Raw genomic sequence first — 17,684 nt, 5'->3', positions numbered from 1 at the left:
TCTTCAGAGCCTTCTCTTCTCTAGGCTGAACGACCCCACTCTCTCGGCCTACAAGCATTTTTGTGACCATCCTCTGAACTTGCTCTGACAGGTCCATGTCTATCTTATACTGGGGATCCCAGAGCTGAGTGGAGTACTCTAGGAAGAGTCTCACAAGAGCACTGTAGAGGGGCAGAATCACCTCCCTCGATCTTGCAACTTTTTATGTAGCCCAGGATACAGTTGGCATTCTGGGCTCCAAGCCCACATTTCTGGCTCAATTTTCCATACACCAGTATGTCCAAGTTCTCTTCCATAGGGCTTCCCTCAATCCATTCATCATCCAGTTTATATTGATGCTGGTAATTGTGCTGACCCAGGAGTAAGACCTTGTAGATGAACTTGTTGAATTTCATGAGGCTCTCATGGGCCCACTTCTCTAGTATGTCGAGGTCCCTCTGCAAGGCACCTTTTCCCTTCAGTAAATCAATTGAACCACTCAGCTTGGAATCATCTGCACATTTGTTGAGTGCTCACTTGATCCCACTGTCTATGTCACTAAAGAAGATATTGAATAGTATTGGTCTCCATATAGACCCCTGAGGGACACTGCTTGTTACAGATCTGTATTCGGGCATTGAGCCCTTGAAACTAAATCTTTGGACAGAGCCATCCAGCCAGTTCCTTATTTATCTAAGAGTCTAGTCATCAAGCCTTTGTCTTTCTAATTTAGAAGCAAGACTATTGTGTGGAACTGTGTCAAAGGCCTTACAGAATTCAAGGCAGATATTTGTAGCTCTTTGCTTGTTCACTGATACAGTCACTCCACTGTAGAGGGCCACTGGGTTAGTCAGACATGATTTGCCCGTGGTAAAGCCATGTTGTCTGTCTCTAATCGCCTCTCTGTCTTCCATATGTTTTGAAATACCTTGCAAGAGGATCTGTTCTATGGTCTTCCTCGCAGAGAGGTGAGGCTGACTGGTCAGCAGCTCCCAGAGTTCTTCTTTCTACTCTTTTTTAAAATGTGCATGACTCTTTCCTTTTTCCAATCAATGGGGACTTTGCCTGTCTGCTATCATCTTTCAGCTGTCATAGAGACTGGCTAAAAAGCTACATTAGCCAATTCCCTCAGGCATCCCACTGAGTCCCATGGACTTAGGTATGTTTATGTTCCTCAGGTGATTTCAAACCTGACCTTCTCCTAGGATCGGAAGGATTTCATTCCCCCAGACCCTGACATGAGATTCAGAGATGTGTGAAGAGACATAAACATTGAAAATTGAGGCAAAAAAATTGTTGAATACCTCAGTCTTCTCTGTGTAGGTTGTCACCAGTTCTCCTGTCTTATTTATTTCAGAGGTATATTTTCTTTACTCTTACTTTTTTAGCCAGCATACCTGTAAAATCCTTCTTATTATTTCCATCTCTTGCCAAATTCAGCCCCAAATATGCCTTAGCTTTCCTAATCCCCCCCCTACATATCCAGACAGCATCCTATATTATTCCCAGGATAAATGTCCCTTGTTCTTTGCCTGTGCATTTGCTTCTTACATTTCGGTTTACCTAGGGGGTGCTTACCATGCTGTTCTCCTGCCTTCTTTGCCTGATTTCTTACATGGGGAAATCAAGAGCTCCTACACTCTAAAACAAATGTCCTTAAAGAGCTGCCAGCTTTGTTTAGATCCCTTATTCCCGAAGGCAGTTTCCTAGGGGATCTCATCTGCTACTGGGTCTAAAGTCTAATCTAATCTGCCAATCAGATGAAAGTTTTCTCTCCTAAAATTCAAGGTCCTGACTACTCATCAGGTGGCCCATATCCCTCAAGATTGTTAATTCCATCAGGGCATAAGCACCTGATTGCATAAGCATGATTGTATAAGCATTGCAGCCCAGGCTGCCACCAATAATGACCTCTCTAATTAGTTAATCTGTGTCATATTTGATTGGCTGCAAATGGAGACCTCTAGGAATAAAGTAGGAAAGGAATATTTGAAGTGATAGTAAAGGGAGGCTTAGAGAAATTCAGGGGAGAGGAGGAGAGACATAGGTGAAAATATAAGAAGACCATCCAGGAGTGACGTATGACATCAGAGATCTAATAGCATCAGATGTAAACTCATAATTGCTTTTGCAGGTAGAGTCTGGCAGAACATGTTTGTGAAACAAAAAACACATTAAGATTTCCAGGTATAAAAGAAAAAAATATATTTGTAGGAGGAAAGAAGAGAGAGAAAAATAAGTATTTGAAGCCTTTGTGGGAACTGGAAGTGTATGTCCTTGGAGCTTTGTGGTGTGTGTTTGTGCTCTAAATTCCAATCTGTGTATATATTGAAAGCAAGCTTTCATTTCACTACTTCAAATGGTCCAATAGCCTGTAGCTTACAAGGAATAAACTTGTCACTGAGCACTGTAGTTTCTCAGGCTGTTAGCTGATTTGATTGAATGAACAAGACAACATAAATCCTTGCTGTAGAATGGACCGTTGTTCCCTGTATTGTATGTCCAACAGGCTGACCTAAACGTCATTGAATGTCTTACTGTTTCTCATCAAGAGCCTGTGAAATAAGGAGGTGGGTGAATGATATGCATGCTGTACCTGAGAATTCAGTTTAGGATTCCTCTTTCTTTGACTGAACCACTAAGGAAAAAGCAGTTTTACTGTATCTCAAATTTTGCAATTTTTTCTGCAAAAACATCTGTATGTTATCCGAAAATTTTTTTATGAAATATAGAGAACTGAAAAAACTGGTTTCTTCTATTTTTCTGGTGTAAGATGTCTGAAAGCAAAAAGAATGCCTCCTTCTAAAATTTATTCTGCTCTGGTGTATTCATCTGCATTGCTGCTTTTGTCAAGCCTTGGCATTTTTCCGGAGCTTCTAGCTAAGCTAGGTTGGAATAAGCCCACCAATATGATAGACAGCCACTTTAGAACTCTCAAGATTCAAAGTAGACTGTTGAAAAAATGGTTTTGGCTCAGGGAAGCTCTTCCCAATGTGTGTAAATAATTGATAAAAGGGAGCGAAAAAAGGTGGAGGTAGACTCTTCTCAGGGGTATCCAGTGACAGGACAAGATGTAATGGATAAAAGCTAAACTACATGAAATATTTTAAGATAAGATACTGCTCCCTTTTAATGTGAGGGTGGTCAGGTGGTAGAACAGGTGTGCCCAGAGTGGTTGTGGAGTCTCCATCTTTGGAGATACTCAGAATGAGACTGGACTGAGACATGAGAAAACTCTAGTTGAACCTTTTTTGAGCAGGGGGGTCTAGATGAACCTCAGAAACTTTTATCCAAAATCAACCATTCAGGAAATCTTAAGATTCTTTCCTCTTATTTAATTCCTTAAAACTTTTAAGGTAGAATATACAGCAACTGATACCTATATATTTCACTGGAATGTGAGAAGTAAAAAGGGAATTTTAAAGCAGGTAAGAACCAAAGAATTTAATATTTAATGCATCATATAGAGATAGAAGAACTTTAATATTAGTTTTTTGGATGCCGTTCATGATTATAGCTGGCAATTTTCAACTTGGACTCTAATGTTTAAACAGGTAGTAAAATACAAAACCATGAATATAATTTATACTGTCTATTTTCATTACCCTCTCCTTTGGTTTGTAACTGTACAGAAAGCTCTTAAATTTGTGGGGAGCTGTATGGAAAGTCAACAGATAGTTCTTATGGAAGCTGATCTGTATGTATTAAAGAAGTTCTATGCATTTCACAGTTAAAGCGCTATATGTGACTTATATTGTTAAAATGAATAGTTTACAGAAAAGAGCCATGCATGATTTGGTTTTGTAATATCAATGGGAATATTTGGATTTGGTTATTGAAAAAAAATGTTTATGTTGGTAAAACAACACAAAGAAGTTCAGCATTGACTATCTTATCTTTATATGGTCTCTTAAAAGCATATGTTAGCTTTTTTATTTTCTTTTTCCCCTGAGAATCCTAGAAATCATCTTGATTTTTCTAACACAGTGAAAAAAAAATAGTCATTTTGAAAAAGACTGTTTGGGTTTTTGCCTTTTGATTGCATAGTGTCCAAGAATACCAGCTATAGTAGCTTAATTAATAATCTGCCTTTAATAATCATAACACTTCCTTACCTTATTTAAATAGTAGTTCTCATTAAGACAAGATTTTGTCTCTATTCTTAAAACTGGGCCTCAGGATAGACACTACTATATATTTTTTCACTTTTAATGATGTCACCAGCAACTTTTTTGATAGTACAGAAACAAGTACAAAAGCTCTGTGATTGTCTTCTTTGCAGTAATATTGACTGTTGCATCTCAGTTGGCAGGTGGCATGAAGCCAGGGTAGGACTGGCTAGTTGTGTAGCGTAAATAACTGCTGTGTTTCAGTGACCTAATGTTCCCTGTGGCCATACGGAATGGTTTTGATAACTCAAAGGCAGTTATGAAACTCATTAGGAAGAAGGGAATGAAACATGTTTAATGTGCTCTCCTCTGTACCTCAGTTATGTCCCTGAAGTCGGACCAGTGAAGAATTGAACCATGTTCTCCTAATATGAAGTGAAAGGCTCTCCAAGTTAAAAATGGAGCATAGACACTTTGTAGTAGTTCATTGATAGTTATTTATTCAGAACTTTATAAATGAATTCAAGAAAAAAATGAGCTTCCATAAAACAAACAACATCTGTGTTCTGATCTGTTGGGACAGAGTGTTCTACTATGTCCAGTTTCAGACATTTGGAGATACCTAATTTGTAAGAGGCTCATACTTTTATGTGTTGACTAATCTGGAGAAAATTAAACAAAGTGTTGAGTTGTGGGTGTAGTATTAGTGGGCGTTGCCTCTAGATACTAGATTGGTTCTGTCATGAATAACAAAAGCAGGTATGATTTTTGTGTACAAGCATAGAGTAACAAAGCATATTTACTTGTAACCATATTTCCAAAAGTATATTTTGGATGTTATAACTGATAAATGAGTCCTAAAATGTGATTTTTGTCAGAGTTATTTTAAGATTGCCTGAGTGCTTTTTGATAGCTCCCTTCCCATGAGAAACGTACAGTAACCTGATTTTTGAATCCTTATTGATAAAATACTCAGGCCTTTCAAATATAAAGTTGCTTCATTATGTCCTTTTCATTTCATGAGACATGGAAATTATACCCCAAAATCAATAACATAGAACATTAAAAATTCCAAAGAAAACACTGTAAATACAGTGTTTTAAAGGGTGAAATTTGCCTTTTGTTTGGCAAGCAATACCTGTGCCTTACAGAACAGAATTACATTACTGATTCTCTATTAAATGACCTGTTTATTATTTAAGAACAATTCCTTTTATCAAATTAGAACTATGAAGATATATTTGAATGTTTTAATGCCTGAAATCAATATTGATCAAAGTAGATAAAAGCTGGTATAGTTCATCTTTCATATTGTCTCTTGTCCTGAAAATGAGTTGCAAATACATGTTGATTTCCTTTTTATCTTCAGTGAAAGTAACAGGAATACATGACTTTTGAAGTATAATGAACCTTCTTCTATTGCAGCAAATTAAAAAATTTTGCTCTGCAAACTTTGAAATTATTAGCAAATTATTATATCTGAATTTATAGAACATTATCATATTCATGTTGTGAATAAAAATAGATATCTAAGTCATGAAGATAGCTTCTTTACAAGCAGATGTAATTTAGATTTTGGTCCAGTTTTTCTCTTCTGTTTTATCACTAACATATCTTCACAAGAGAATACCAAAAAGAGAAAGAACACGATGAAAATAGGATACTTCATAATGCTTTTGACCTCCTACCCTCTTTCTTAGAGTGGACTGAATATGCTGCCTGGTGCATTTCATCCCAAACACTGAAGTACCTACTAGTTTCACACATATGAAAAGATGTCCTTCTAATCCTCAATCTTAAGCAAATTTCCATTTCATGTTTGATAATTTGTGCTGTTGCTCCAGCTTAAAGAAGATCCAGAGATGATTCTGTCAGTATCTGCTAAACCAGATGATTCTCCGAGTCATACTGTGACCTAGAATAAATCTTTTTGCTTTTGTTCGAATAAATGGTGGGAGAAGAAATTGAATATAACTTTTATTCATAGTGCAATCTGATACAATTGCCAGGAAAAGAAAAGCTATGAAAAGATGAAAAATATAATTGATTTTGTTTCTAGTTTTGTTTCTTTTTTAAATAGAAATAGTTGGAACCAATTGGGCTAAGTTGTTGATTTTCATTCAGCCACTATGTCAACACTTTTTTTTTTTTCCCTCCATCCAGATGCACGTGTACAGCAGGGTGGACAGGACCAGACTGCAGTGAAGATATAAATGAATGTGAATCTGAACCATGCTTGAATGGAGCCACCTGCTATGAGTCTGTGAAGCCGGGGCAGTTTGTATGCATTTGTCCTCCATTTTATACTGGTGATTTCTGCCACCAGCGCTTCAGTCCTTGTGAGCTGCCTTACAATCCATGTATCAACAATTCAACCTGTTTGGCACAAGTGGATGGAAATCCAATGTGCATTTGCAAAACAGGTAAGGACTGGTATAGTTAATCTCTTCCATTGTCTGTTGTGCTGCAGAAAAGTTGCAAATATGTGTTGAATTTATCGCTATCTTCAGTTTAAGTAGCAAAATATACTTTTCAAAGCACATAAACCCACCAAGAATTACATCAGGTCTATCTGTTGTGTTAAAAGACTGGTAGGATAGCTGTCAATTTGCCAATTATTAATTTCTTATATTACAATACTTATTAAATCTATGGTGGTTTAAGTTCAGGACTCAGAATTACTATTTCTGAGTCAATTGTTACAATGGCATAGAGATAGACATACACCTGGCCAGCAGAGCTGACAAACTAAATTGACAAAACAGACAGGCAAAAGTAGACAACATATATGCAAATTGTTAAAAGTACAAAAATTGGAGCAAGTTGGAAATGGTTTCTTTTCCTGCTGAGCTGTCAGGAAGGCCTGGCACATCAGGAAAGTAATCTTTCTTTGCCTAATGGATACAGGGGATTGCTCTCTGTATGCATAACAAGCAAAATCACAACAGTTGCTGACAGCTTTCCTGGGCCATTGCTTAAAAGATACAATCTCTCCATTGATATGCAAGAACTGCTAAGTTGGAACGGAGCAACAGTTTAACTGTGCAGAACATCATTGTGTAGGAACTGTGGAGCACATTAACTAGTGAAAATTTAGAGTTTAGGAAGAATTTTGAAGTCATCATTGTTGTGCCTACAGAGGTAGGGGTGTCTTAGGTACTGAGGATACCATATACATTAATTGCAGTGTTACATGTCATTTACTGAGCTACAAAGATATGGACATAATACATAAGAATCAGGAATATGTAATACCTTGGGGTTTTTTACTATTAAGGTAAAGGCTACCACAAGCTGCTGAGTTAAAAAAAGAAGTCACTGGGGAGGTGTGCAAGTTGCTTATTGAAGTAGCTTTAAGAGAAGCTGCTTTTTAAAAACAGCTTTTGACACAATGTATTGATTTTTGAAACCTTTTTCAGAAGTAATCTGTAGAGAGACATGTAGTTCAAGTTTTTTTTAACATTCCTCAGAAAAGTCGTGTTTTCCACACATTTTTGTGCAGTTGCAGAAGAATCAAAAAAGCTTTCTGTCAGAATTCTTGGAGAGCTTTGATGGAATCTTCAAGAATCTTGAAGCTTGTAGCTAGGAAATATTCAGGGAAGTAGCAGGGAAGTTATGTGAATCAGCAACATGCATTGCTAACAAATCTTGGAAAGTGGAAAATTCATCATCGAAAAGGGATTAAAGGCATAATTCATGAAGTGAGTTAATCATTCATGCTAGGAAAAATGCAACCATTTATTCAGGACTCTTATCATAAAAAGAGAGATAGTAAAATAAAGAATTTTAATTGAAAGGAGTTTGACGAAATCTAATTCTTCAGTTGTCTTCTATATTAATCTATATTTGTCTGCCATGTGCCTCCCTTTTTCTCCTGATAAACTTGTTAGGGTTATACAAGGTATAACCCTGATACAAAGGGCAATCACATTGACATAGCTAGATTACTCCAAGACACCTGATTTAGTAGCAAATGGTATGTGGATTAAACCATTTGCCAGTAGTTAATAGTTCAGTCATTAGAAAGTATGAATCTGGCTTAGCAGGATTCACAAAATGTAGCTGCACTTTCCAAATTCTAACGATCATCTATAGAACACCATATCTGAGATGGGCACAAGAGGACCGTAAGTCATGCTATTGACAGTGGTACCTATTTAGAAGGAAAAGAGACTATCTCCTGATTAAAGAGAGCTGGGCTAGGTCAGAAAAGACAAAAGCTGATAGAATGTAAATTGGGCAGAATCATAGAATCAGCTGGGTTGGAAAGGACCTCTGAGATCATCAAATCCAACCTTTGATCCAACAGCACTTTGGTTACCAGACTATGACACTAAGTGCCACATCCAGTCTCATCTTAAAAACCTCCAGGGACAGAGAATCCACCACTTCCCTGAGCAACCCATTCCAATGCCTGATTACCCTCTCTGTAAAGAATTTCTTCCTAATATCTAACCTAAACTTCCCCTGGCACAGCTTAAGACCATACCCTCTTATTTTACTGATAGCTACCTGGGAGAAGAGACTGATGCCCACCTGGCTACAACCTCCTTTCAGGGAGTTGTAGAGAGTGATGGGGTCTCCCCTGAGCTTCCTCTTCTCCAGGCTAAACAACCCCAGCTTCCTCAACCTCTCCTCATAGGACTTGTGTTCATGTCCCTTCATCAGCCTTGTTGCTCTTCTCTTGACCTGCTCCATCACCTCAATATCCTTCCTGAACTGAGGGGCCCAGAACTGGACACAATAATCAAGGTGTGGCTTCACCAGCACTGAGTACAGGGGAAGAATCACTTGCCTGGTCCTGTTGGCCACACTCTTCCTGACACAGGCCAGGATGCCTTCTTGGCCACCTGGGCACACTGCTGGCTCACATTCAGCTTCCTGTCAATCCAAACTCCCAGGTCCCTTTCTGCCTGGCTACTCTCCAACCACTCTGTCCCCAGCCTGTAGTGCTGCAGGAGGTTGTTGTGGCCAAAGTGCAGGACCCGGCACTTGGCCTTGTTGAACGTCATCCAGTTGGAATCAGCCAAAAAAAAGAGTATGAAGGATGTTAGCCTAGGACAGAATTACCACGGAAAATTGGTAGGAAGATAACAAAGCCATCGCTAGTTGTAGTATAAAGTAAAACTCCACATCTTTGTTCTTGTATGTATGTTAGGGAACTACAGTTGTCTCTTTTTGCTCTAAAGACTTCTAGAATTCGATAAATAGCATTAGTGTAAAACTTCCTCTTGAGCTGTCTGCCCTAGATATAGAGGGTTTCTTCCTGCAAGGAGATAGATGATAACATTTGTGTAACAAACTGGGATCTCATATCATAGATTCTGGAACAGTGTTAGACCATAACTTTAAGTGAAATTGTCCACACAAGCAAGTTAAACAGTTTAAAACATTACGGTCTCTATAATTGTATGGTGTTATATTGATGGTTGCAAGAATGTTGTAGGGGAGGCATTATTGCAAAAGTTTAAGAATCACTGCAATAGAGCAAGTTTCTGAAGATGTGTACAGAAAACATCTCTTCTTATGTACTTTGCCAGAAATAGAAAAGCAAGGGTTTGATCAAGGCAATTGGAAGGACATAGGGTTTTGAGCTGTTAGGCATGTAACCAGCACTGTACATACTAAATGCAAACAACACAGAGAAGAAATGGAAAACTTAGGGCAAATAGTGGGATTTTATTGCTTAATTTATCAACATGCTTTTCTGTTCTTAAGGAATTCCATTCTTGGAATTAATCTTAATAATAGAAATGGAAATTTAGTGTAACAGAAGAACAAGGTAGGAAATGTGAGCAAAACTATAGAATTTAAATAATGAAATATTTGTAGTTGAACCTGGGCAACTATTCATAAATTCCCAAAAAAGTCTACATGCAAAAAATCCAAATATATATATAAGTGAACTAGATTGGAAATAGAGTATGGGCATTAGCCCATGCTGTTCTAGATAATATCAAGAACAAAAGTGTTAGTTTTGTAAAGACAACACAAAGGAAAGACAGGGCAGTTTGGTAAAAATAGTTCAGCATTCTGAGAACAATTTTGTTCCACACCAAAAAAATTACTGAAAAAAGTATATTCAGAATGAGGAAAAACTATAAGAGGACATACAACTACACAGTGCAAGATCAGCTCTCTGGCTAGGACTGTTGAAAAACAAGCTTAATTAATGATGAAGTGGGACATAAAAGGTAACAATATTCACAAAGTGTGAAACGTGGGGAATTACGAGCACAGAAATATTATAGAGAATAACAAGATAAAGAAATAATTTGCAACCATAAACTATGGGTCAGAAAATATCTAGTGTTTTCTAATAAGAGAGTTTTATAACAGTGATTTATTCTTCTATGAGAATTGAGTAGATATATCTAGGAGCTAAAGCAAGGCAAGATTAGTAGCAGCAGCAGATACAGTTGTTGCTGACACAAAAACAGGAAGTGAAATGCAAGGTTGTTTAATTAAGACAGTTCTTGGAATTTCTGTTTCTTAAAAGGTAGAAATGAATCTCTCACTAAAATTAGATGTAGATCTTGCTTCATTAGTCCAAGTAATATGGATAGGATAAACTCATTATGTTTATGCAGCCTCCTTATTACAGTGGAAGCAATTTGCTGCTTACCTGTTAGGTTGTGATGGAAAAATTATCAGGAAACACTATACATTATACATTGCATACATATAGAGAGAGTGTTCATATCAAAGCTTTATGTACTCTTTTCAAAAATATGGATTATTTGATCAGCTTCTGTGTTAATTCAGTAACATTTTAATGAGTTCTGATAATCAGATGGGAAATTAGATCAATTAAATACTGTATGTATTTTTGAAACAAATACACTAGAAATACCTGGATTAATTTGACCAGATATAGATGTCCACAGTATTACATTAAGGTGCTGTCATTTTCTGAGGTTATGCATTTCACTCAAAAGCAGACATACAGAGTCAAATGGCTAATGCTATAGAAATATTTATGTCACTCTGCTGACTATTTAGGCAGCTTAGGACAATTCTATCAAACGGTAGACAGGCTGAATTTTTTACCAGTTACCTGTTGCTGGATTATTATTGCTGTAGGGATTTTTTTTTAATCTACACAGTTCTGGGAAGCACAGTTTTAAAGAGATGTAAAAAGAACAGAGAGCAGCAACTTATGTCATTACAGCACATAAGTACTCAAAAGCTTTGTCATCTTATTTGTGCTCATTGCAGCTTTAAAGATATAAGGCTAAAAGTTGGGAACTTGAAAAAACCTGGTTTATGCAAAAGGAATTGCAGGGGTCTCAAGGTTACAACCACCAGTTTTAGGGTGTAGGGAAATTATGTGTCTTGTTCCAGGAAAATTTGTTAAAGATATCTAGGAAGAGCACTGTATTATGTCTAAGGAGAAACAATAGCTACAGTTTGTACTGGCATTAGCCATCTTATTTTTTCTTTATCTTCCAAGTAGTCCTTCTAAAAGCAATACTCTCTTGATGCTTCAGGGTAATTTCTGAAGTCCTTGTTCTTAAACAGTTCTTTCCAGGACTTTTTAACCTCTTATCAGACTACTGTCAATAACTCTGTCCCATGAGACCTTGTTTTTTTATATCCTTTGTTCTAGCATGCTAGTGACTATTTTTAGTTGGTCTATGGGATGTTAGAGCTAGAAGTTTGAACTGAGGCAAAATATCTTTCAGTCCATGTCTGAAACAAGGCTAAGTGAAAATCATAATAATGCACAAACTTTATAATACCAAGTAGAAATAATAAGTGGATGCTGAAGAACAGAAATTATACAAATTCAGATTACCATTGTCAGATTCCTGAGCCCCTCTATGCCAGTTTCTTTTTCAGGCACACACATACATAATTCACAGATGGAAATAGCCTTTTTAAAGAGCCTAATATTTTACACACTTTTGATTTTGATATATGTACCTGCCTTTGTTATGCTGAATAACCCAAGTACCTGAACTAATGATTATGGGGCAGCTGTGATATCTCTGCTGCTTGCAAACGTTGGTTCATAAATGGTTCATGGTAAGGAGACAAATATAAATATAATCCTTTATATTGTACTGATGAATAAAATAGTAGAGATCTTATAGCGAAAGAATCCTTTTAGGATCCTGTTAGTCCTCTATGTTACCTGCAGAGGTCAATTCTGTAGTATTTCTCTGCAATGGAAAAAGGAGATAAAAATGATCATAAATATGACAACAGATATTTAGCTTCTATACTCTGCATATTCTTTCACTTCGCAGCTCTCAAAAATCTCATAGACAGAGTTAAGACATGCAGGATTCATTTCCTATATTTCAGAGAAAGAGAAGGAATGTCCCGTCTTAAAGTAACAGCATTTAAGACATTTCTAGACCTCATATCATTAAAGTCACTTTCATGTCACCTGAACAATTAGAAATATAGAGAAATAAATGTAGATTTTCTAACACAAAGTACTGTAATGATTTTCAGTTGTTTTTCATCTCTGTTAATTTCTGACAGTCTGGAAAATGTTCTCTGTTACTATAAAAAGTGTTAACATTTCTGAGGTGCATTTCACTTCCTCAAAAATGCCTATATATTTTCAACGAAATAATAAGTATTTCAAACTAAGTAGTGTATCCCTTTGATTTAAAAAAAAAAAATATAGATACCAGTAAGGCAATGAGATTCTGTTTACACCTTCAGTTTTTCTAATGTGACAGGAAAAATACAGCAAAATATGTTTAACAAATAAAAACCACTTTACAGCATCAAGCCTGTTACCAGGATTGTTACCAAATAAGTGATATTTTCTTTTAAAAGGGAGTCTATGCAGCAGTGGGCAAAGATGCGGGAAAATTCTTTTAACTTGAGTACAACAGCATTTTGATCTTGTGTCTTTTGCCAACTATTGCTTCCTCATTTATCTGTAATCAGAGACTAATATGTACTAGATGTCTTAGTTTTGAGAAGAAGGACTGCATGTTAGAGCAAAGAATGATGAGATGTACCTTATGACTTGACCACATATTTGAGATACTCTTTAGTAGAAAAGATTCACCAGAAGACCCAAAACCATATCCACATATGTCCACAGAAATAATTAGCATGTATTCAGGAAGTGTAATAAATATGTAATAGAAATGTGATGAATATGTACTAGTTTCAGCAATACAACCTGCTCTGTTTGGTTACTGGGTGTGCAAGCTTTGTGGAGTATCTCTGAGTTATTCATAGTATTACCTTGGTTTGCTTTCTCTTTAAATGTACTAATTTCAGTGAAGCTGCATTTTCCCCGCCCATTGGCACAGCCTTCTACTCTGTAATGAAACTTAATTTCAAAAATGTCAAACATTACAAATAAATGAGAAATCACAGATGCTGAAGTTGACTACAAATGGTCTTGTGATCCTGGTCTCTCACTATGGCCTCCAATTTCTTAATTAAGCCAGAGTTAGAGAAACGTTACCATCTTTTCTGCTCTTACCCAGTGGAACTGGAGTGGCATGTTTTAAAAGGACAGTTACTGATTATTTTGTGTGTGTGTCAGTGACCAGGTCTAGTACTGAACTTGGTCTCTGGAGTGCTAGTTTACAGTTCTTTTCTTTTTTCCTTAAACTATAGGCAGATACAGATGAAGGTTCAAATCGCAGCATTAAGATGCATATTACACATGCTACAGATAAGAAAAATGTTCGTATTGTTTACTCTGATTCAGACCCATTTGCAAATAATAAACTAAAACATTCAAAATACAACAAGGTTGCTTGTGCTGAGGGAGCTACTTCAAAGCAGTACACTGGGACAGATAATTTTTTCCTTATTATGGCAATTCTTTTACCATTGGGTGTTTGTGTTTTGGGTTTTTTTTGTGAAACATCATACAAATAGTAAATAAATGAGGGTATCTCTTCATTTTCTGAAGCATGACATTTCTGAAAAAAAGAATAACATCATAGCAGTATAAGTGACTGTAATTGAAGAGTTAGTTTGAGATACATTCCAGGCATTATTTTTTTTACCTTTGTAGCAGACACTGCTGTGAAACCTTCAGCAAATATTAAGAACTCGTTTCAGTCAGGTCTAGCCCAGAAAGCTGTTAAACAGAAATAATCTTGCTAAGAATAAAATACCAACTACTTTGATGTGGGCTCACGTTTAGAACATATATCAGAGTGCCAGCAGAGATTTCTTTCTACAGTTTTCCCTACAACTCTGACTAAGACATTTGTTTTTCCAGTAATGGTTTTCTCTAGATAAAAATAAGCCATACTATTCTAACTGTTGTCTTTCATGATCTCCCCACTTTCATTAAGTACTTTGAAAACTAAAAATACATTATATAGCAATAAAAGCAATTATTATCCTTATTTGAGTATCTAAAAAAGTATAGGGAACAATTTTTCCTTGTTGCTTTAACAAAACATCCAATAAAACCTTCATCATGTTTATAGTAATATATACTGAATTTCAGTATACTGAATTCAGTATATAGTAATATATACTGAATTTCAGTAACTATTTTTTATAGTTTTCTTAATTTAATTTTTTCATCTAATTGATGTTCAAAAATGCTTGTTGAACACCATAAATGTTCTTTGGTCAATATGCAATCAGGAGTCGTGTATTCTCATTGCAGTGCAAATAGTTTACTCACTGTAGTGGTTTCATTATTACATCAATTGAAAACATATATATTTAATTTGTTCAAAATTCAACTAAGTAGCTATAGTTTAGCCACTGTATGTATAGAACTTTAACACAACCATGCATTTAGCAGAATATTTATTTAGGTGGAAGTTTTAAGATATAGTATTCTAAGAGCAGAAATAGTGTTCATGTATCACTGAAAGATGACTTATTTCTTTTTAGTGTATATTCTGGAACATTTACACAGGTAAATGTAATGTATTATGCAAGTAATGTACTGTGCAGATAAGATCTTAATCACATTTTTTCTTCATTTAAATATTAAAACCACTTAATTTTTTTTTTCTCAACTACTGACTGCTTTGAATAAATGTGGTCTCTCTAACTTCCACTATGCTCTGTAATATATTAATTACTGAATTAGCTTTTAGTTTCTTTTGTTCTGCACTCTCCAAGAAAGCCTTTTCAGTCTTTTAAAAAGGGGTACATTTCCCCAGTATATTTAAACAGATACTCATACCAAATCTGTTCTCTCTGGTTCATTAAAGTATCCTAAAACTTCATACACTGTCTGGAAATTATTTGAAACTAAGAACAAAAATAATTGGAGAAAATTCTTTTGTTTCCTTCCACTTGTTGTCCAGATTTTAGAGTCAGCGAGCAGTGACTGCTCCAGGAGCAAAGGTAAGCCAGGAATCCTTGGTTGCCAGAGCAGGGACCTTGCTCTCTGACAGTATATGAATATGGCAAGCAGGTCAGGCCCAATGGCTGTATCTAGGATCAGCACAGTATGCCAGAGCACCAGTCAAAGCCACGGGGAATGGGACAGATCCAAGGTCAAGCCAGGAAGCTACTCTGAAGACCAAAGTCAACATTCAAATAAGCAGCTACATGGCTAGGCATGCACATGGCTGCAACACAGGTCAGTCAGACACCCAGGGCAAAGAGCCTCAGCTTGAATGCTCCAAAAAGAAGAGGTAGTCATTGCTGATACTTCCCTCATCTCTTTCTTGAATGGCTTCAAGTGCAGCTTAGGTTTCTCAGGCCTGCCACTTGCATTGTCTAAGTTGCTCCTAGACTCAGACAGCCAAACCTCCAAGAGAAGCTGTGACCCTTATATTTAGATCATGTAGTAGAGTTCATTCATTCATAGTTAATGTGATCTATGTTTCAGGATTTGAGGGTACTTACTGTGAAGTTAACAGTGATGAGTGCATCTCCCATCCGTGCCAAAATGAAGGTCTCTGTGTGGATGGGATCAACCACTACAGGTGAGGAAAATTATTCGAATGACAGATATACAGTATGATAGATGGATATTTATCATCTAGCTATTGCTTTGGTACTTTGCCTGTCTAATGTCTGTTGACCTTCAATGTGTTTGATAGCTACATTACAGTCTAGATCTTCTTGTGAGCAAAAAGTCATACATGTACACCATACATGTGAACCCAAAAATCTATTGTAGGGCTAATTAAAATCTTAAGAATCCAATAAAATCCAGAAAACTGTTGTTGTTAGTCCTGTTAAAATAATGCAAATAATCTGAGTTGAAATAAATAGAAAATCTTCATGAACAATTTAGTTGTAGTTGTTATGTAAGAAATCTTGCAATTACGTAGCTCTTGTATCCTTTGTTATGATTACTCTCACAATGTCTGGATCTTGTGATCAGTGATTTTGATCTTCCTCAAGAAGAACTGGCAGTATTACTGTGAGTCAGTGGCATCAGGAAGTCTTTCTCATGAGAAGTGTGATTTTTACAGTAGGGGTTCTCTCATCTTCAGTCTCAGGTCTGCTTGGAGCCTTTTCTGTATATTTTCTTATCACAATTTACTTCCTCTGCACTGTTTACCAGTTTCCCCAGCTCACACAGAATCATAGAATGGTTTGGGTTGGAAGGGGCCTTAAAGATCATCTAGTTCCAAACACCCTGCCACTGGAAGGGACACCTTTCACTAGAACAGGTTGCTCAGAGCTCCAGCTAGCCTGGCTTTGAACACTGCCAGGGATGAGACATCCACAACTTTTCCGGGCAACATGTTCCAGTGCCTCATCACCCTCACAGCAAAGAACTTCCTCCTAATATCTAATCTAAACGTACTCTCTTTTAGTTTGAATCCATTCCCCCTTGACCTTTCACTACATGCTCTTGTAAAAAGTCCCTTTCCTTCTTTCTTGTAAGGTCCTTTCAGATACTGGAAGACCACAATTAGGTCACCCCTAAACCTTCTCTTTTCTAGGCTGAACAACCACAACTGTCAGAGTTTCCTCATAGGAGAGGTACTCCATCCTTCTAACCGTTCTTGGTGGCCTTCTCTGGACTTATTCCAGCAGGCTGATGTCCTTTCTGTGCTGGGGACCCCAGAGTTGAACGCAGCACTCCATGCAGAGTCTCACCAGACTGGAGTAGAAGGGCAGAATCACCTCCCTTGACCTGCTGGCCCTTTGATGTAGCCCAGGATATAATTGGCTTTCTGGACTGCAAGCACATATTGCCAGCTCATGTCCAGTGTCTCATGCTCCAGGACCCCCAAGTCCTTGCCAGCAGGTCTGCTCTTGATCTGTTTATCCCCCAGCCTATATTGATACCAGAGGTTGCTCCAAGCCGGGTGCAGCCCCTTGCACTTGGTCTTACTAAACTTCACAAGATTCCCATGAGCCCAATTCTGGAGGATGGCATCCCCTCCTTCAAGTGTGGGACACAAAAGGCTATTATTTGTAACACCATGATCATCCCAGCGTCTTGCACTCTCACCATAGGTGCTATTTGCAGACCTGAAACTATAGCACAGGAGGTATCAGTTACTTGGCTCCAGGGCAGGTGTAAAAACAAGTGAAAACCAGCTCAGGCCAAGGCAAGTCCTACGTAAGCCCTTGCACAGTGGATTTAGCACAAAGCCTGTGGCCTTCAGCTAATAATGATGAAAGTCTTATTTACTGGTCTACAGTCACTGCACTTGTGAAGCTTGT

At 37.2% G+C, this 17,684-nt stretch overlaps 1 protein-coding gene across 1 annotated transcript in view; it reads left to right on the top strand.

The window, feature by feature from the left end:
- The window catches only part of LOC113982944 (protein eyes shut homolog), a gene marked incomplete at its 3' end in the record, with an annotated part of 505,234 nt that overhangs the window by 299,166 nt on the left and 188,384 nt on the right, over positions 1–17,684 (top strand). Inside the window, exons 24-25 of the mRNA XM_039383315.1 lie at positions 6,252–6,511; positions 15,886–15,982. Coding sequence (XP_039239249.1) covers positions 6,252–6,511; positions 15,886–15,982 — 357 coding nt within the window. The remainder of the gene's footprint in view (positions 1–6,251; positions 6,512–15,885; positions 15,983–17,684) is intronic.

This window comes from Pipra filicauda, unplaced genomic scaffold (assembly GCF_003945595.2).
Source record: "Pipra filicauda isolate LSUMZ 115617 unplaced genomic scaffold, ASM394559v2 scaffold303_size993520_pilon, whole genome shotgun sequence".
NCBI classification, from domain to species: Eukaryota; Metazoa; Chordata; class Aves; order Passeriformes; family Pipridae; genus Pipra; species Pipra filicauda.
Note: the sequence above shows the minus strand (reverse complement) of the source record. Positions and strands in the feature narration are given on the sequence as shown.